General features: G+C 41.5%; 1 protein-coding gene across 1 annotated transcript in view; it reads right to left on the reverse strand.

Moving 5' to 3' along the window:
* Positions 1-16,532, reverse strand: part of hs3st1l2 (heparan sulfate (glucosamine) 3-O-sulfotransferase 1-like 2) — a 36,756-nt gene continuing 20,224 nt past the window's right edge. Inside the window, exons 2-3 of the mRNA XM_015047118.1 lie at positions 5,209-5,677; positions 1-3,903 (exon numbers count right to left, since the gene is read on the reverse strand). Coding sequence (XP_014902604.1) covers positions 3,238-3,903; positions 5,209-5,490 — 948 coding nt within the window. The 5' untranslated portion in view covers positions 5,491-5,677 and the 3' untranslated portion in view covers positions 1-3,237. The remainder of the gene's footprint in view (positions 3,904-5,208; positions 5,678-16,532) is intronic.

Below are 16,532 nucleotides of genomic sequence, written 5' to 3' on the forward strand. Positions count from 1 at the left end.
AAAACATTTTGCTGATATTATTCACTGTAAAATAAATTAGCTGCATTTATTTGTGAAACATTCTTTCAATAATTCAAGGTTTTTTTCCCACATACTTGGTGATTCACCTGGAAGACTCATGTTTAATGCATGCTGTACCAAATCCTGAACATCTTTTCATATTGTTTTCATTTTCAGCCTGACATGCAGGGATTGATGTAGGCCAAATGCAAAGCTGATGAGGAAAACCGTAAAACCTTTGGGTGCAACTTGCATCCGTGTTTGAAATGTTCCCTGATCGATTCTCTGGTTCCTGATTATTTTTGTATCTGTTACCTGTTTGTGTGCCAAACCTCCCAGGTAAAATCCTGTTTTACATTTTTTAAAATAAACAACCGAAAGCGTCCATGTTTTGCAGCTGAAGTCTGCAGAACCAGAAGCCAGAACTGAGGCACAAACGCAGAGCGAGAAAGAAAACAGGTGAAGAAACATGTTAGACGAAGCAAACATTCAGGAAAAAAATCATTTTAAGGATTTCAAATATAACAAAACACACTGAAATCCAGGGAAACAAAACTTTACCTTCTTTCAGAAATGTTCCCATTTCTTTATTGTCTTGTATTTTCCAATATTTTCCTCCATGTTATGATTTGGCAGGTAAATACATTGTGGTTGATATTTATTTTTGCACGTTATTTTCAGGTCTCTATCTGGTTTTAGTTGTTTGGCTCCAGCCTCCCAGTTACTCTTTCTGATTAAAATAGTTCAGTTTAGTTTTTGCATATAAAAATTGCTTTCAGTAATTGTTTGAATTGTTTGGGCCAACAAACACAGTAAGAATCACATGGTTCCTCATGTGATTCCCCACTCGACACCATGAAACGTTCCAGATCCAGACATATGGGTGTGGACAGATTGGTCTCAATACGCCGTAGCACTGACATGGAAAGGGAACCTTTTTGTCTGTTCATCCTGACTTTTTAAAGTGAAACTGAGTGTGAGATTCACTCTCAGGTCAGCACAAAGTTGGCAAAGAAGCTTCTTCAAACTCATGAAGTTGAACTGTTGAAGTGAAGTTACCTTGTGATTGAAGTGACTTTGGCCATGTTGTCCTCCTAACCAGAGGAGACATGAAAGGCTGTTCACGTCTTCAAAGAATAATCTGTTTATGTCTCCATCCTTCGCCCTGCCCGTCTTTGTCTCCGTGTTTCTGGTTCCTCCTGGGAGCGGTGGAAGGGAGGCAGGCGGAGGTCAGCCTTCAGCTCTGATTCTGCTCCGTTTTCCTCACGGTGCAGAAACTGCTTTCTTCAAAGTCTTGTGATTTTAACCAAAGAAAAACATTAACAGTAACAAAGCAGCTGACTTTAGGATCATGAAAATCTTACAAAAAGGCACCATGTCCTTAACTAGTGGATAGCTAAACCATCTGTGCTTATTTTCTTACTGTTATCTGAAGTAAACATGGCTGGAGGTTGAATGAAGAGACGGAGTGAACTCATCTGCTGACCTGCAGCTGTTGCTTTCAGTCGGTGGTGATTTAATTTCCTATCAGGAAAACGTCGGTGATGAAACGGAGCTGGCTTTGATCCTGGATGTAAAGACCGAGTCTCTGACAGCGAACGTCTTCTTCAGGTTTTCCCGTTTGCTCATTTATGTTTGATGTGTTCAAACCCTTTAAAGCTGATCTCTGCACTCAGGCAGGAGACAGAAGGAAAGTCTGAATGCATTTATTAGGACATTAGGAAAAAAACTACAGATATCAACAATAACACCATGTTGGGCTTCACTTGTAAAGTAAATGAAAATGTGCCGTTATAAAAAGGCTAGAAATTTAATATATATACACAGTGCAGTTCTAAAGTATCGGTACCTTTGTCACATTTTGTCATGTTGTGATGACAAACTTCAGTGCGTTTCACTGGGATGTCAGGAGAAAGACCAACATAAAGGAGCACATTTCTGAAGTGGAGTAAAAGAATTCATCGTTTTCACATTTTTTATTTAAATCAATTTGAAATACATGGCTATGTATTCATGCGATGTTTAGGGATTTCTGAGAAAGAGCTTTGGATCCAACACTTTGAATGACACAACGCTTTATGAACAATGACATGCTGAGATTTTTTCTGTGACTGTCAGAAATAAGAAACAAGACGGATCGATATCATCGTCCACTTCCTGTTGTCTTCTTCTTCGTCTTTTTCGTCAGTAGTATAACCATGTGTGATGTGAGAAAGTGTTTCCTTTGTAGATTTGCAAAACCGCCTCATTCTAGCAAAAAAACATTTCATTGATAATCATGAGTCTTTTAGAATGTCGTTTCATTTCAAATTGTACAGTTTTACAGTGCAGCTGCTGTGGTGTTGGGGTCGGATGTGAACTGTCAGTTTTCTGCTGTTTGCATGTTAGCCTGAAAGTTTAGTTTTGGTCTCATCTGATTAAAGAACGTTTTTCTGTATGCTTCCTGTGTCTCGTAGATTTTGTACCAAACGTTGAGTTTTCTTTTTGTGATTTTTAGAGTTCAGGCCAAAAAGCTGGTCTCTAAACTCACATGTAAATTAATCTGATGCTAAATTTCTCACAAATGGATTTTAGGCGACTTCTGAATGGGAAAATTTGCACTGGATTTTATTTAGGTTTACTGATATAAAAGACAATGGATACAAATCCATGCCGCACTTTGTAAAATTTCTAGTAATATTTTTTAGAAATTATTTTATTCCACTTCAAAATGTTGCGTTTAGTCCTGTAGCTTATAAAATAGAGTCGGGTTTTTGGTTGTAATATGACAAAATGTGAAAAGTTGTAAAGGTAAGAATACTTTTACAAGACTATCTGTCTTTACTAAGATTTTCTAATAAACGGAAACAAAAGCAGCTGATGAGAAACGAAGCGTTTCACAAAGCAAACATTTTTGTACAGCAGTTTAGAAATGAGAGCGAAAGCTTCTGAACTGAGAATATTTACACTGATTGACTTTTAATGCAATTTGGTCATTAGTGCAACAATCAAACATGGCAGCCATCTGCTCAGCTCCTGTCCGTGAACTGAGCCAACATGTTGCTCTGAGCTCTTTAATGGCACAGCTGTTGTAGCTTCGTTGTTCCTGAAGAGGCACCGGCTTGGTTCGGGTTTAATCCACCACATTTTCAGTCACTTCCACGTGAGTGCAGCTCATTTATACCTGAGAAGGTATTTAGAAAAACATCATCTGCCATCAGAAACAGTTTCCCTCTCCGTCTGTCCCCGACAGTTTCATCAGCACCAGGAGAACGACCTTCCCACCATCTCAAAGAAGCGTTTGTTGGGCTTCCTGAAGAACCGGCAGAGCTTCTTCAAGGCCTGCGTGCTCAGCGGAGCGTGTGGTCGGCCTTTGGACTCGTCCAGGCACTTATCATGTCCAGCGGACAGGAGGCAGTAGAAGCCTTTGGTGGTGTTGAAGTAAAAGTTGCTGGGGTTTATCCTGGGTGGAAGGTCCAGGAACCGCTCCGCCTTCCTCAGCTCCGGGAACGGGTCCCGAATGAGCGCGTCGCCATCCACCACGTGGATCTGCTCCAGGGGGAAGACCTCCAGCCAGCGGGCCAGGTGCAGGTGGTACAGGCTCCTCTGCAGCGCCTTGTAGCCGTGGTTGATGTGGCCCTTGTGGAGCAGCAGCTCCTCCAGCGGCTGGTAGGGCTTGTGCTGCGTTAGGCGGTTGTGGAGGACCTGGGTGTAGTCGGAGACCAGCCTCTCCGCCGGGTCCCTGACGATGAGCAGCAGCCGGACGGCCGGGTTCATGTCCCACACCCGAACTGGAACCTGGGGGGCCGCGAAGTAGCCGGGGGTCTTCTCCACCGTCAGCTGGCCCGGCAGGGTGAAGGGCATCTGGGCTCGGTACCAGGCCAGACCCCGGCGGAAATGTTCCTCCACGTTGAAGTAGTGGACCTGGGAAAGGTTTAAAAATGAAGAATCAACAAACTACGGCTGACACGATTAATCATAATTAATGATGATTAATCATTAATTATGAAAAATCCAAACAGAAACTAAAGATAAAAAATGCAAACCCAGGAGAAAACCAAACAACAAAGACACCTAGAACCTGATTACTTACATTTTCCATTTGAAGAAGTTAAGAAGTAATTTGTTTGTAGTTTTCTTCACTTTTTTCTACATTTTGGCAATTTTTTAATTAGAGAGCCCTACCAGAAATGGTCCCCAGGCCTCATTTTGGACACCCCGAGTGTACTGGAACATTTTCCTACGGTGCTTATGTCTGCAAACCACAAGAGGGAGCTCTTTCTGACTGACTGTCTAAGCACAGTTGATTTTATTCAGGCTGGTTCAGATACTCGTAATCATTGTCTTTGAAAGCAACATTTTACTCTAAATACTCTGATGCTATAAATCAGTCTAAGGATGCATTCACACCAACTCTATGCAGTCTATTTTAACAGAACTCCAGTTTGTCTAGAAAGTCTGGTTTGCTCGTGAAAGTAGGAACGAATAATCAAATCTGATATGAACCAAATAATTGAACTCTGGTCCACTTAAAAACCTTGGTCTCAGTTCAGTTGAAGTGAACCCTCATTCAGTTCGGATGCATATGTGAACGCCAAGCGGACCAGAGAACGCTCCAAAAACAGGAAGTGGACAACAGGGCTGAGCATTCTGGGTAAATGCCACCAAAACAAACATGCTAGCCTAGCGCTAGCAGGAGAAATGACCCGTGGTCTTGTACCAAAAACAAAAGAGAAATCCTACAGCTGCTACAATTTGATGCCACTACATTTTTGTTTACGTTCGTGAGGAAGGAAGTTGCTCTCAGTGTTTTCAGAGGTTTTTGTGTCGTTTCCTTCAGTGGTTCTTGGTGCAGCGCCCCCACAGGCGAGGAGGGGAACAGGTTGCTCTAATGTTTTGGTTGATTTGACTCAGAGCAGAGAGAAAGAACCAGCAGCTGGAAATGGAACAAATGTTGCATATTTGGTCCCTAAACAAACCGAGTCTATCAACTATCAGGTGTGAAAACAGCCTCAGATTTTTCTGCCATATGTTTAATCTAAAATGTGAGTCAAAGTTACACATCATCCTTAAACCACCCAAAGAATGCAAAAGTTTCAGTCAAACAGATGTACTGTCCAGTAAAATTTCTGGAGATTCTGAATTTTCTTTATGATGGGTAAAAGTTGACGATATGCTTCACAAACCCTGATTGATTCGGTCAGTTTTGCTCTTCTGTGACAGTTTTACCTCGGCCTTCGCCACCTCCACGTCCGGGTGCAGGTTGAGCATCTCCAGCAGGGCCCTGGTGCCGCCTTTCCGCACGCCAATGATAATAGCTCCGGGCAGCCGCTGCTGGGTAGCGTTGTAAGAGGAGGAGGATGATGATGCTGAGGAGGGGGAGGAAGAGGATGGAGGAGGAGAGTGAAGAGGCGAAACGGACCCCCCGCTGCGCAGATCCCTTAAGCAAACAGAGAGCTGAGTCTGCAGCAGGAGAAGCACCAGCAGAGCCAGCAGCACCGTCCACAGCATGGTGCCACACACACACACACACACACACACACACACACACACACACACACACACACACACACACACACACACACACACACACACACAGGTGGAGCGCTGGTTAGCAGCACACACTCATTGAGCTCCCACGCAGTGCTTGTTATCAGTCAGCAGGGGGCCTCAGGGGGACGCTCCTCAATTTCACAACCTGAGAAGAGAAACAGAAAGATGAATGCCTGCTTTTACTTCCTGCTAAAGATGGGATGCATTTCTAAAGTTTTCTGCTTGTTTTGCTGCAAAAGAAGTGAAATTTGTTCATTTTAAATGCAAATAACTAAAAAAATATTCCTAATAAAACGCCGTTTTTTGGGAGTCAGAGGATTCTGAACCTCTCAGGTCAGAACATTGAAACTATTAGGAAAAAGCATTTGATCATTTCCTGTCAGTCCTGGATAAAAGAAAACATTAGCACTGCTAGCATTGATTATTCTAGTAATCGATTAATTGATCAAGTTATTCTGACGAGTAATCAGAAAAGAAAATTGTCACATTCTTCTTAACCACTGGAGTCTTTTTTATATATTAGAAAAACATTAAAATATGAATATAAACAAATAATTCAATTCCAACTTTGAATAAGAAAATAGTCATTTTATTTCACTCAGTCCAGATTCACTAAATCAGCTCAAATTTAGTGAATCTGAACTGAGTGAAGCTAAGACTGATTTTTTTTTTTTTTTTTTTTTTACAAAATCTATATATTTTGTAAAGTTTTGGCTTAATTACTGCTTTAAATATGTTTTTTTTTTTTTGTAAATTGCCATTTTTGAGTCTGTATGCTCCAGTTAACGATCAATCAATTACTAGATTAGCTTATGATTATTTCAATAATTTCAATAATGGATAAATCATGATTAATCTGATTAATTGTTCCATCCGTATGAAACATGTAAGTGAATTCAAAGTGTTGGCTGACAGTTGGGTTCGGTCTTGTTGTTTCTGTCCAGCCTCCCTTCCCGCCCAGCAGGAGGCTGAACTCCATGTGAGGAGAAATCTGCAGCTCTTCCTCCCAGTGGAAGATCTCAGCCAATAGGATTGTAAACGTGCAGCTACTCTGTAATTTCTTTTCATCTCACATTCTGCAGCGCGGCACATGTTCATTCAACTGTTTTATGAGCTCATAAGTTCATCTTAATGGGCCGTTTTACGAAAAGTCTGGATCCTGCTCAGACTGTGGAGCTGCGATATGATTATGGTCTGAAGCGTTAAAATATTAATCCAGGTTGAGAGGAGATGGATGGATGTTGAGAGGATGCAGATGAACGTTAAACTCCTCAGATCAGGAGTTTGACTGCAGGTATTTTTAGCTGTAACAAAGAATATTTTTGCAAATGCATGAATGGGTGACAACTTTTCTTTCACACAATACTTTTTTTAACAGCTTTGAACCTAAAATAGTCTCATGTGATGCAAAAAGAAACAAACTTGTGATCGGCTTCACATGCTGAGCGTCATGACGACGTTCCCGAACTGATCAGCTGCTCAGCCTTCTGTGGCAACAGCTGCTGGTTTACAAGCTTCTGTTGGAGGGAAACGGATCGCTGTCTGCAGGACTGGAGGCCATGAGATGTTTGTGATCAAAACTCAGGAGTAAAGGCTTTCAGCAGCCATAAGCTCAGCTTCTCACTGGAGAAAACATTTTATATTCTGTTCGTTTGGATTTCTATCCAGTTATGGACATTTATATGTTTGTTGTTTTATTATGGAAGGAAGAAAATGTCAAGGAAACTGGATTGTTTACTGGCAGGGGAGAAACTGACCAAAAGGAGCCACTATGAGCCAGAACAAAGGATTTATTTTAGGGTTTAAGTGGTGACATCTCGGGTTGGTTTGATGAGCATGAGAAGAATCTCATTCAAAACAAAAGTGTAACACTGTCTGACCGCCAAACAGAACCAAACCAAACCGGAACCGGGTCGGATAAGCAGCAGAAACCAGGAGCAACCGGACCGTGAGAGGAGCAGAACTGGGTCCTGACAGGATACAAAACTGACGCAGTAAAAAGGATGAGCGAGAAAACTGAAACGAACACAATACTGAACAGAAAACGTCAGAATAATAAACGATGTAAAAATGTCCAGGATCAAGACTGGAGTCAGATCAAGTTGTAGTTTGTGAATTAATATAGAAAGTTTAAGCCTCTAATTACAGACAAGTTATATACATTTTATGATTTGTGATAAATAATAATTTACAGTAGGCTGCACAGAGAAATCCTTTAATCTCCATGGCAACCTTTCAGCTGCACAAAACACCTGGGTGGACTTAGCCCGGCTTTGGGGTGCAGCTCCTCCTCTGCAGTTTCCATCTTTCAGAGCTTCTGCCTCTCAGAGCAGCCACTCAGCTCCTTCAGACTAGCCAGCAGCAATTAGCAAACACCTGGTGGAGCTACTGAGCTCATTATGGAGCAGTCATGTTGCCAAGACTTCCTGAAGGCTGAGTTTCAGAAAGAGCAGGAGCTTCTTAAAGAGACACAGGCCCAATTTCAAGGCGTTAAATATTGATGTCATTTGATATTTTGTGTATTCAGCATTTTTATAACAACTGAAGGCAACATAGTTATTTAATTATGCTGTAAAATTGAATTTTGTGTCAGAAAATACATAATACTGCCCTTTTAAAGCTATTTCATGGGTTCTGACATTTTGAATTAGTATATAAAATGAAACTATGTTTTATAAACAAAAGGCTTAACAGTATCAGTTAAAGGGGAATTGATACAAAATCAGCGTTTATTTGAGTTTTCATCATGTTATTATTCGCTCATCAGAAACAAACCTGGACTGTTGGTTTGATTCTTCCAGGCATGTTTTAGAAAACTTTGAGTGCTTAAACACAGATATGAGTGGAAACAATCAAATAACTGGTTGAAGGTTTTAATTGCTGTAACATCAGTGAAGACGTTTGGGTCGCAGGTCTCAGGGTCAGTCTGGGTTCTGCCATGTTTTCTCTGTGCATCATGCTAAAGCTAACGATAGCTATCCAGGTTTCAGACTTTCTCTGCCTTTAAACTTTAGCACACTTTAAAATGCAGTTTACCGCAGGAGTAATATGACACATGAATACGTTTCTTAAAAGGCTGTGGATTTTCTTCAGTGAAATCCTTCCTCCTGTTTGCTGCTGCTGCTGTTATTCATGTTCCTGCAGTTTCTGTGCCAAAGCTGCTCTGACGCAGCCAAGTTATTAATTAGTGTAACAATGTTCTGGTTGAGAGGGGAGACCATGTTTCACGTTTTTCCTGTAGCGGAGCTCTAATTGTGCCATCAGGGAGCAGCAGGCGGCCCCCGACCTTCTGCGTTATCCCCGACCTGGAGACGCTGGCGTCACCGTCCGGCCTCCGCCTCGCTCTCCCAGCTACGTACTGCGGCTGTCAGGGTTTCTGTGTGCTGCTCATGTTGATGTTTTGGTTGAAAAAACGGGACAAAACCAAAATTCAAGGATGTTTGCACATGGGGTTTTCTTTTTCCAGAAAGATTTATTGAAATTTTCCCTTCAAAATGAGAAAAAATCCAACATGTTCTTTGATGTTCATCATCAGTTATTAAAAACCAACTAATTATTGATCACAGAATTAAACAGTTTTGCTGCACAACACAGTCTAAGTTCTGCACTCATGCATTTTTTAAATAATTGTCTTTAATGAAGCAGAATAAGAGACATATTCAGACTTTCACTTGTGTGCAAAATAATTACAATCCTAAACAAAACGATTATTTGTGGAGAGAAAAAAATGGAGCAAAAATAACTGAGGTGTAATTATAATAACTTAGTTGTTTAAAAATGTTGGACATGAACTGAAGTTTAATTTGTTTGGAAAACCAGGAAGAACTGAGCAGAGATCCTGCTCTGCCTCTTTCTGCATCACGTAATGATGTGTTCTGTTTGGTTTTTGCTTTTTTAACGTGAATATTTTGACATCTTTTTGTTGTCCATTATTGAATGTGCTGCTCTTTCTTTTACCAACAGAACCAGCAGCAGAGTTTTAATGGCAGGAAGGAACAGATTTTATATCTGCAGCAAACAGTTTGCAGCAGAGTTATCATGCTTCCTTTTACCTCTGGAAAAATGAATGCAAACAGCTTGATAGCTTTAACTGGCCGTTAAATTTTATCGCTGCTTTTATCTCAGCACTTTGACCAGGATGTCGTCGTTTTGATCACGTGTCAAAAAAGTTGATGCTAAGAAAGGATTGTGGATCAATCAGCTCATCGGTTCACATCCTGATCAAACACACACACACACACACACACACACACACACACACACACACACACACACACACACACACACACACACACACACACACACACGGCCTGGTTTTCTGTCTGGATGATGGTTGGTTGATGTTTAGTTGAAAATGCTGTAATGAACTGATTTGTGACAGAAGGGATACATCATTTTCTCCAAACTTTTCCTTTTCATTCAAAATGTTTATGTCAACATCTGATTTGTTCATTTAAACTAGATGGATGAGATAAACAGATAATAATCAGAGTTGAGATAAATTACTGAATATCCTATCAGATGTATTATCTATTGCTATTGTTCATGTGTTTTTACTGCGATATATTTATTGTTACTGATTTATTGCCCAGATCTTCATATCACTTTCACTATTTAAGTTCAAGTTTTACAGAAATTATCCTCCATTGACTTTTTAATTTATTGCTTTTCTTCTGAACCATTTGAAGCTTTATAAGTAGATTTTTTTAAACATTTTGTAAAGATTGCAGACCGAAATGAGGCCTCATTCAGAGAACCAGCAGCATCTGATGATGCCACCATGCAGGGCGTGTTCAGTGAGAGCAGACAAAGACAGATACCTTTAGGGAGCTTGGTGTGTGTGTGTGTGTGTGTGTGTGTGTGTGTGTGTGCATGGGGAGACACTTGTCTTGTGTTAAGTGGTTGCACAAATCCCTTGTGACTTCCCTGTGAAATGGAATATTCTCCTGTCTTTTCTCCGCCGCTCTCTGTGACCTTTGCCCCGTCTTTCAGGGCTCACACCTTTCTGCTCGTCTTCACCTGCGCTGCCTAACCTCTGCTGCTTCTCTTGCTCCAGCTCTGGTCTCTGAACTGCTTGAATCCTGCCCTGTTTATGCGGATCAGCTAACAAACCCAGCTCCATGCTAATGGGGGATGCCCTGCAGCAGCCTCTTAGCTGCTCATTAATAAAACACAAGTTGCACCTTCCTGGCCTGAAACATTTTTGACTCGATGAACTTTTAATCTTGACAAGCACGAAAGGAGACAGAGTTGGATGCAGAAATGGGAAACGGCTCCATGCACATGTCAGACCCAGACAGACAGAGAGCGATGATTAGACCTGATGCTCAGTAAAAATAAGGTTAATGCTGTTTGACCCAAATACAACGGCTGTTGGACCAAAACTAGAAAAGCTGTGAAAACGGCAGAAAAGTCATTTTACAAGATGATTTCCATGAAAATAAACATTTTATATTTAAATATGAAGTTTATTTCTGATATTTAAATGCCATGTTGCTCATCTGATTTTAATTAGCTGGCGATGCCACCATTAAGAAGATATAAAAAATGACTGTGTGAAGTGGGACAAAGGCTCTGCATTCATTTCAGGTTATTATCTCACACAGAGGTTAATAATGTGGTACAAGTTAAAAAATCCATTTAATACGTCCATATAGACCGGGCGTCCAACTGTGAGATGAGAAATAAGAAAATTAAGTTTCATTATATTAGGTGGTTATTAAATGTCTCTCTTCATAAGCTCCGTTCTGCAGGTTGCAGGTCTGGTAACCTGGTGGCTTCGATTAGATTTGATCCTGTTTGAATTCATCAGATTGGCTTCTGGAGAGTTTTAGGCTGAATTCACACCAGCTCTGTTTAGTTCACTTTAATCAAACTCCAGTCCGTTTGTCCAGAAAGTCCGGTCCGTTTGGGGAGGTGTGAACCCTGACCCGCCTGAAACTGCTCAGTCTGGGTCCAGAGGAAGTGAACTGGTGCTGTTTCAGTGTTTAACTTCTGATAAATCTACCAGTTCAGTTGAATCTGGCTGATGGTGAGTAACATTAACTACATTACCCAGAGGGCCACACGTAGCGCCACCCCACTGGCTGCCCTGCTCGATTCTTACTGGGTCAAATCAATGAGATCAGTTGACTGATTGGCTAAAGATAATTAGACACAAGGAAAAAGTGTTTGGTCAGGATGTTTAAGATCAAACACCAATGGTTTTATTTGCCATAAACTAAAACCTCCTGTCCGTCCTGCTGCAGTAACGTCGTGGTGTTTGGTCGTGTGTGTGATTTACGACAGCACAGTAAACACACCCGTCATGGCAGAGAGAGACGACTGCTTCAGTTCACAAGCTCAGAGGAAATGATCATTTACAGGCTCAAAAAAATAATGTTTCACGATAACAGAACAAAAAACACGCAGTTGAAAAATGGCTCCTGAAATCTGCCTGTGCTACCAGACGAGCCGTCCTGCCTGGAACATGGAAGATGTGTTGAGCTGTTTTCCACGTAAACAAATGAAACTCAGACCAATCACACAAGTTTGTATGTAAGTGGAGGTGAAAAGTTCACCTGTTGGGTTGTGACAAGAAGAAAGAGGAGAACCTCATGAGGTTGAAAATAAAATAATGCGATTTTCGTCACAGAGCTGCGACAACAAGAAATGATTTCATCAGTTCGGCTCGACTGTGCACCAGTCACAGAAAATCCAGAAATTTTATACCAGAGTAGAAATACTTCAAATACTGTAAACACTGTAGAAATACTGTAACTAGTTTCTGCCCGGCTCTGCTGCAGAACGGATTCAAACCCAGAACCTTTTTGCTGCTGGACATTTTACTGTAAACCCGTTGAGATGCTTAAACCATTGTTGTCTTCATGAACAACAAACCAGCTCCATGCTAATGGGGGATGCCCTGCAGCAGGACCATCTCATGTTGACATCTCATCCAAGTCGAGCTAATAATTTTTATCCTCAAACAAAGTAATGTTTCTATGGCCTCAGGCGGTCTGGTGATTCAGCTGGAAACTTTGGGTGACAAACAGCGATTTGTCTGGTCGGGTCGGCTGGTCCTCCGTCTTTATCTGCACCATATGAGCTCTAAGTTTCCCTCAGCTCTGCTCAATGAGCCTCACATGAGTCATTGCGAGTCCCTGTCTTTGCCTTCTTGTGATTCACATTAGGCAGCGTGGAATGAGAGAGCAAACAACAACAACGCCAAGGCCGTTAATGATGCATGAACCGCCTTAATGGCAAACATGCGAAGTTGGAAAGAAGACGGGATGGAGGGAAAACGGCAAAAAAGGAGGAAGGTTGGAGTCTAATTATCTGTGAAAGGCAGATGCTGCCATCTGCTTTTTGGGACGAGTTGTGTCTGTTTGTGTTTGTCTGCTGTGTTGGTGTGAGCCTGTGCAGAGCCGCGCTCCTTTGTGTGAGCAGACAGCAGCGACTGCCTCTTGGAAATGTCTTTCTACTGAGCGGTGGCATTTGGGGAGTGGGGGAGGGATTATCCTGTACAAAGAGACGGAGGGTGGCAGGAAGGAGGAGGCTGGTGGCGAAGACGGAGGTTCGGGTGGAGGTACAGTGTGCGTCTATCTCCACAGGAAAACATGTAAGGCAGGAGGGGATTGTTCCTGGTAGGGGGCTTCATGGTGGACCGCCTCGGGCTGCCAAGCCTGTCGCATCGCTAAGGCTGAAAAAGTCTGATAAAACTCTCCTTCCTTTTCATCCAGCCGTCCTCCATCCACCTCTTTATTCTTCCAGTTTCAGATTTCCAAACCGTTTCTGCATCCTTGCCTCCAAACTTCCATCACAGCCACACGTTCACAGCCCCCACCGCTGCTGATTGCAGCAAACACACTCAGAGATGATTGCTTTTCCGACTAACAAAGGAAATGTAACGAGGCTGCTCCTATTTCCCATCGCGTTCCCATTACCCGCCCGGAGAGGAGACGGCCAACACTCAGAGGGGAGTCTGTAATCAGAATAGATGGAGCCATCTAGGGAGAGACGTGAATCGGTCACGCTTCAGGAACAGGACAACCGCTGGCGCCCCTGTGTTTGTGGCGTTGTCCTGTTGGAAAGAAACTGGAAAGGAGGGCAGAAACCAGCAGGAATCAGAATGGTGAGGGACAGCAGACTGTAGAAAAACTCTCCAAACATCTTCTCTTCCATCTTTGTCCTTTCGCCTTCAGCAGATGCAGCCAAAGTGTTTTTTCTTTACTGTGAAAAGAAAAATATTCTTTTCCCCTTGCAGGTCTTTGAGAGTTCAACACAAAGATGAAAGGAACATGAATGAGAAATGAAAACATTTTTGAAAAGATTTTCAAAACCTCCATTGAAGTGGAGAAGTTTGGTCTGTCCAGGTTTTTGTTGTCGGAGTTCAAGGCTCCAAACCAGCAGCTGAAGCTGAGGGCATGAGTCAGATCTGCTTCTTCTGAGAGACGTTTAAAAGTGAAATATGGATTCAATAAGAAAGAAAGAAGTGCAAACAGATCTTAGATCTGCTTTCTCTGTCTTTATGATTCTTTACAGGTTTTTCTCTGCTGCTCATTAATCTGGCTGCAGTATCATCTGCATAAAGGAGAAATCTGGGATTTCTGCAAACAATAACAGAATATGCAATAAGCCAGAAGTTGCACTAAATGGTAAAAAGCACATTAATTATTTAATGGCAGTGTGTTTCCATCAATGTTTTTATACATATTTTAAAACATTGCATTAGAAACAGTTGATGCTTTCAGAAAAAATCAAAATAACTTCCTCTGTTTTGCAAAAAAGTTTTTACAATCACTCGAGGTGATTTTTGGTCTTTACAAAAAAAAAAAAACTAAAATGCAAAAGGAGAGATGGAAACATTTTCCAGATAAGTTCAGGCGTCGCCACATCGGTGTAAGAGAAGCGAAGCCATAAAAACATATTTCACTTTATCTGTATTCTTATCTTCACACAAGCAGATGAACCAGCATGTTTCTGCAAAGCACAATGGATTTTAAACAAATTACCATTTTTAAAATGTTCATGGTTTCTTCTGCAGATCCAGACGTGAAACTTATTGCAACTCGTCACCAAATGTTAAATCCTGCAAACTGGGAAACTTGGAGACCAAACCTGGCATAAATCATAATCAAGAGCAATTTATGCTTCCACATTCAAGTGCAGCTTTTTGATTTTTAAAGGGGGAAAAAACAAATGTGCTGATTTGATATTTGAGAATATCAAACAAAGAAAAGGACAAACATACTGTTTTCAGATAACCAACAAGAAAAATTTTAATGTTTAAATATTTAATATTTCTATTGTGTATGTCGGATTAATTTAATACATTTTGGAGTTTTCTCAGGTTATGTCCCACTGAAAGTGAAGAACCAACATTTAGAGTACTGACTCTTTTTCTTTATAATGTCTATAAATCTCTTTCCTATAGATTACGACTGTTGGGTAAAATCCAGACGTCATGTTGTGTCCATAGATCTTTTATTTCTCCATCATGCTTGAAACAAACCAATCATCACTGAATTAGACCTGGATTGTTGGAAGAATTGTTAGTCCTTTGACTAACACTCAGAGGGTTGTCAGTCAACCCTCTGAGGACCAAAAACTGACACATTTGTTCCATTTTTTCCATTTTTAGTTGCTGTGCTTCACTTTGACACTGCCAACCCAAACCGTTCAGAAACCTGTTCACCTCCTTGCCTGTGGGGGCGCTGCACCAAGGACTACTAAAGGAAATTACCTGAAAACCTCTGAGGAAGACACTGAGCGCAACTTCCTCCTTCACAAAATGTTAATAAAATGGAGTGGCGTCAACGTTTAGTGACTGGAGGATTTTTTTTCTTGTCTTTGGCGAAAACCACAAACTGTTTCTCCCACTTGCATGTTTGTGTTTTTTGTTGTTGTATTTACCCAGAATGCCCTGCGCTGTAGTCCACTTCCTGCTTTTCGAGCAGTCTCTGGTCTGCTTGTTGTTCATATGCATTTAAATCGTACCAGAGTTCACAACAACAGAACCGAGACCGAGGTTTGTAGACGGACCAGAGTTTGATTCACATTCACATCTCCACAAACGAACCGGACCTCATAGACAAACGGACTGGAGTTTGATTAAAGTGGAATAAACCTGGGGTGAATGTTGTTCTGATGCCACTCGTCGCTCATGGTGATGAAGGAGGAACAATTTATCCAGATGTTCCAACCAATGTGACAATTTGCTCCAGTTTCCTTTTGTCCATCTTTGTTCTTCCTGCAGAATTTCAGTCTGGTTCTGAACCAAATGAACTCATTTCATCCTGTTCCAGTCCAGCTGGTGTCTCATTTACAGTGTGCAGGAGACAGTTGTTTGGATTCCTACTGCATCTCTAACTGTAAACTGGTTTTCCTAGCAGCACTTTGCTTGTGTGACCATTTTGATGCAAAGTGATGATGGCGGTTTTCGTCTCCTTGGAGACGACTGTTGCCGACGCAGGAAGCCGATGACTTCAAACTGTTTCTTTTCTGGGCCAAACATTTTGAATGCCGGTTCATGGATTTTAAATTTCTGCTGTTGTTTTCATGTGATTCCACTCCAGCTCTACTCCAGCAACCCGTGGCGGCAAATTTTTGATTTTTCAACTGGCTTTCAAGACTTGGAGCAAATTATTGATGATTAGCATCAAGCTGAGGCAATTTCAATTATTCAGTTGACTTCTTTCTATTGCCAAGCAAGTCAATAATCAGGGATAAAAAACATAAGTCATATTTAAACAGAGGGTCCAACACTTTCACCAAATGGTTCTTTTTGCTTTTTTTCTGCTCTTGGTTGAAGTCTCGGTCGCTCTGACCTTCTGTTGTATCCGTCCATTTCAGCTCATCAACCTCACGCTGCGCTTTAAATTACACTCTTTTGGAAAAAGAGCCCTTCCAGGAGCGACACCAGCCAGCCTTCAGCTCCTTCATCATCTTATTCACTCACACAAAACACCCAGATAACTCCTCTCCTCTCCTCTCTCCTCTCCTCTCCTCTCCTCTCCTCT

Source organism: Poecilia latipinna, unplaced genomic scaffold, assembly GCF_001443285.1.
Source record: "Poecilia latipinna isolate Pla-1442-1.1 unplaced genomic scaffold, P_latipinna-1.0 Scaffold808, whole genome shotgun sequence".
In the NCBI taxonomy this organism is placed as follows: domain Eukaryota; kingdom Metazoa; phylum Chordata; class Actinopteri; order Cyprinodontiformes; family Poeciliidae; genus Poecilia; species Poecilia latipinna.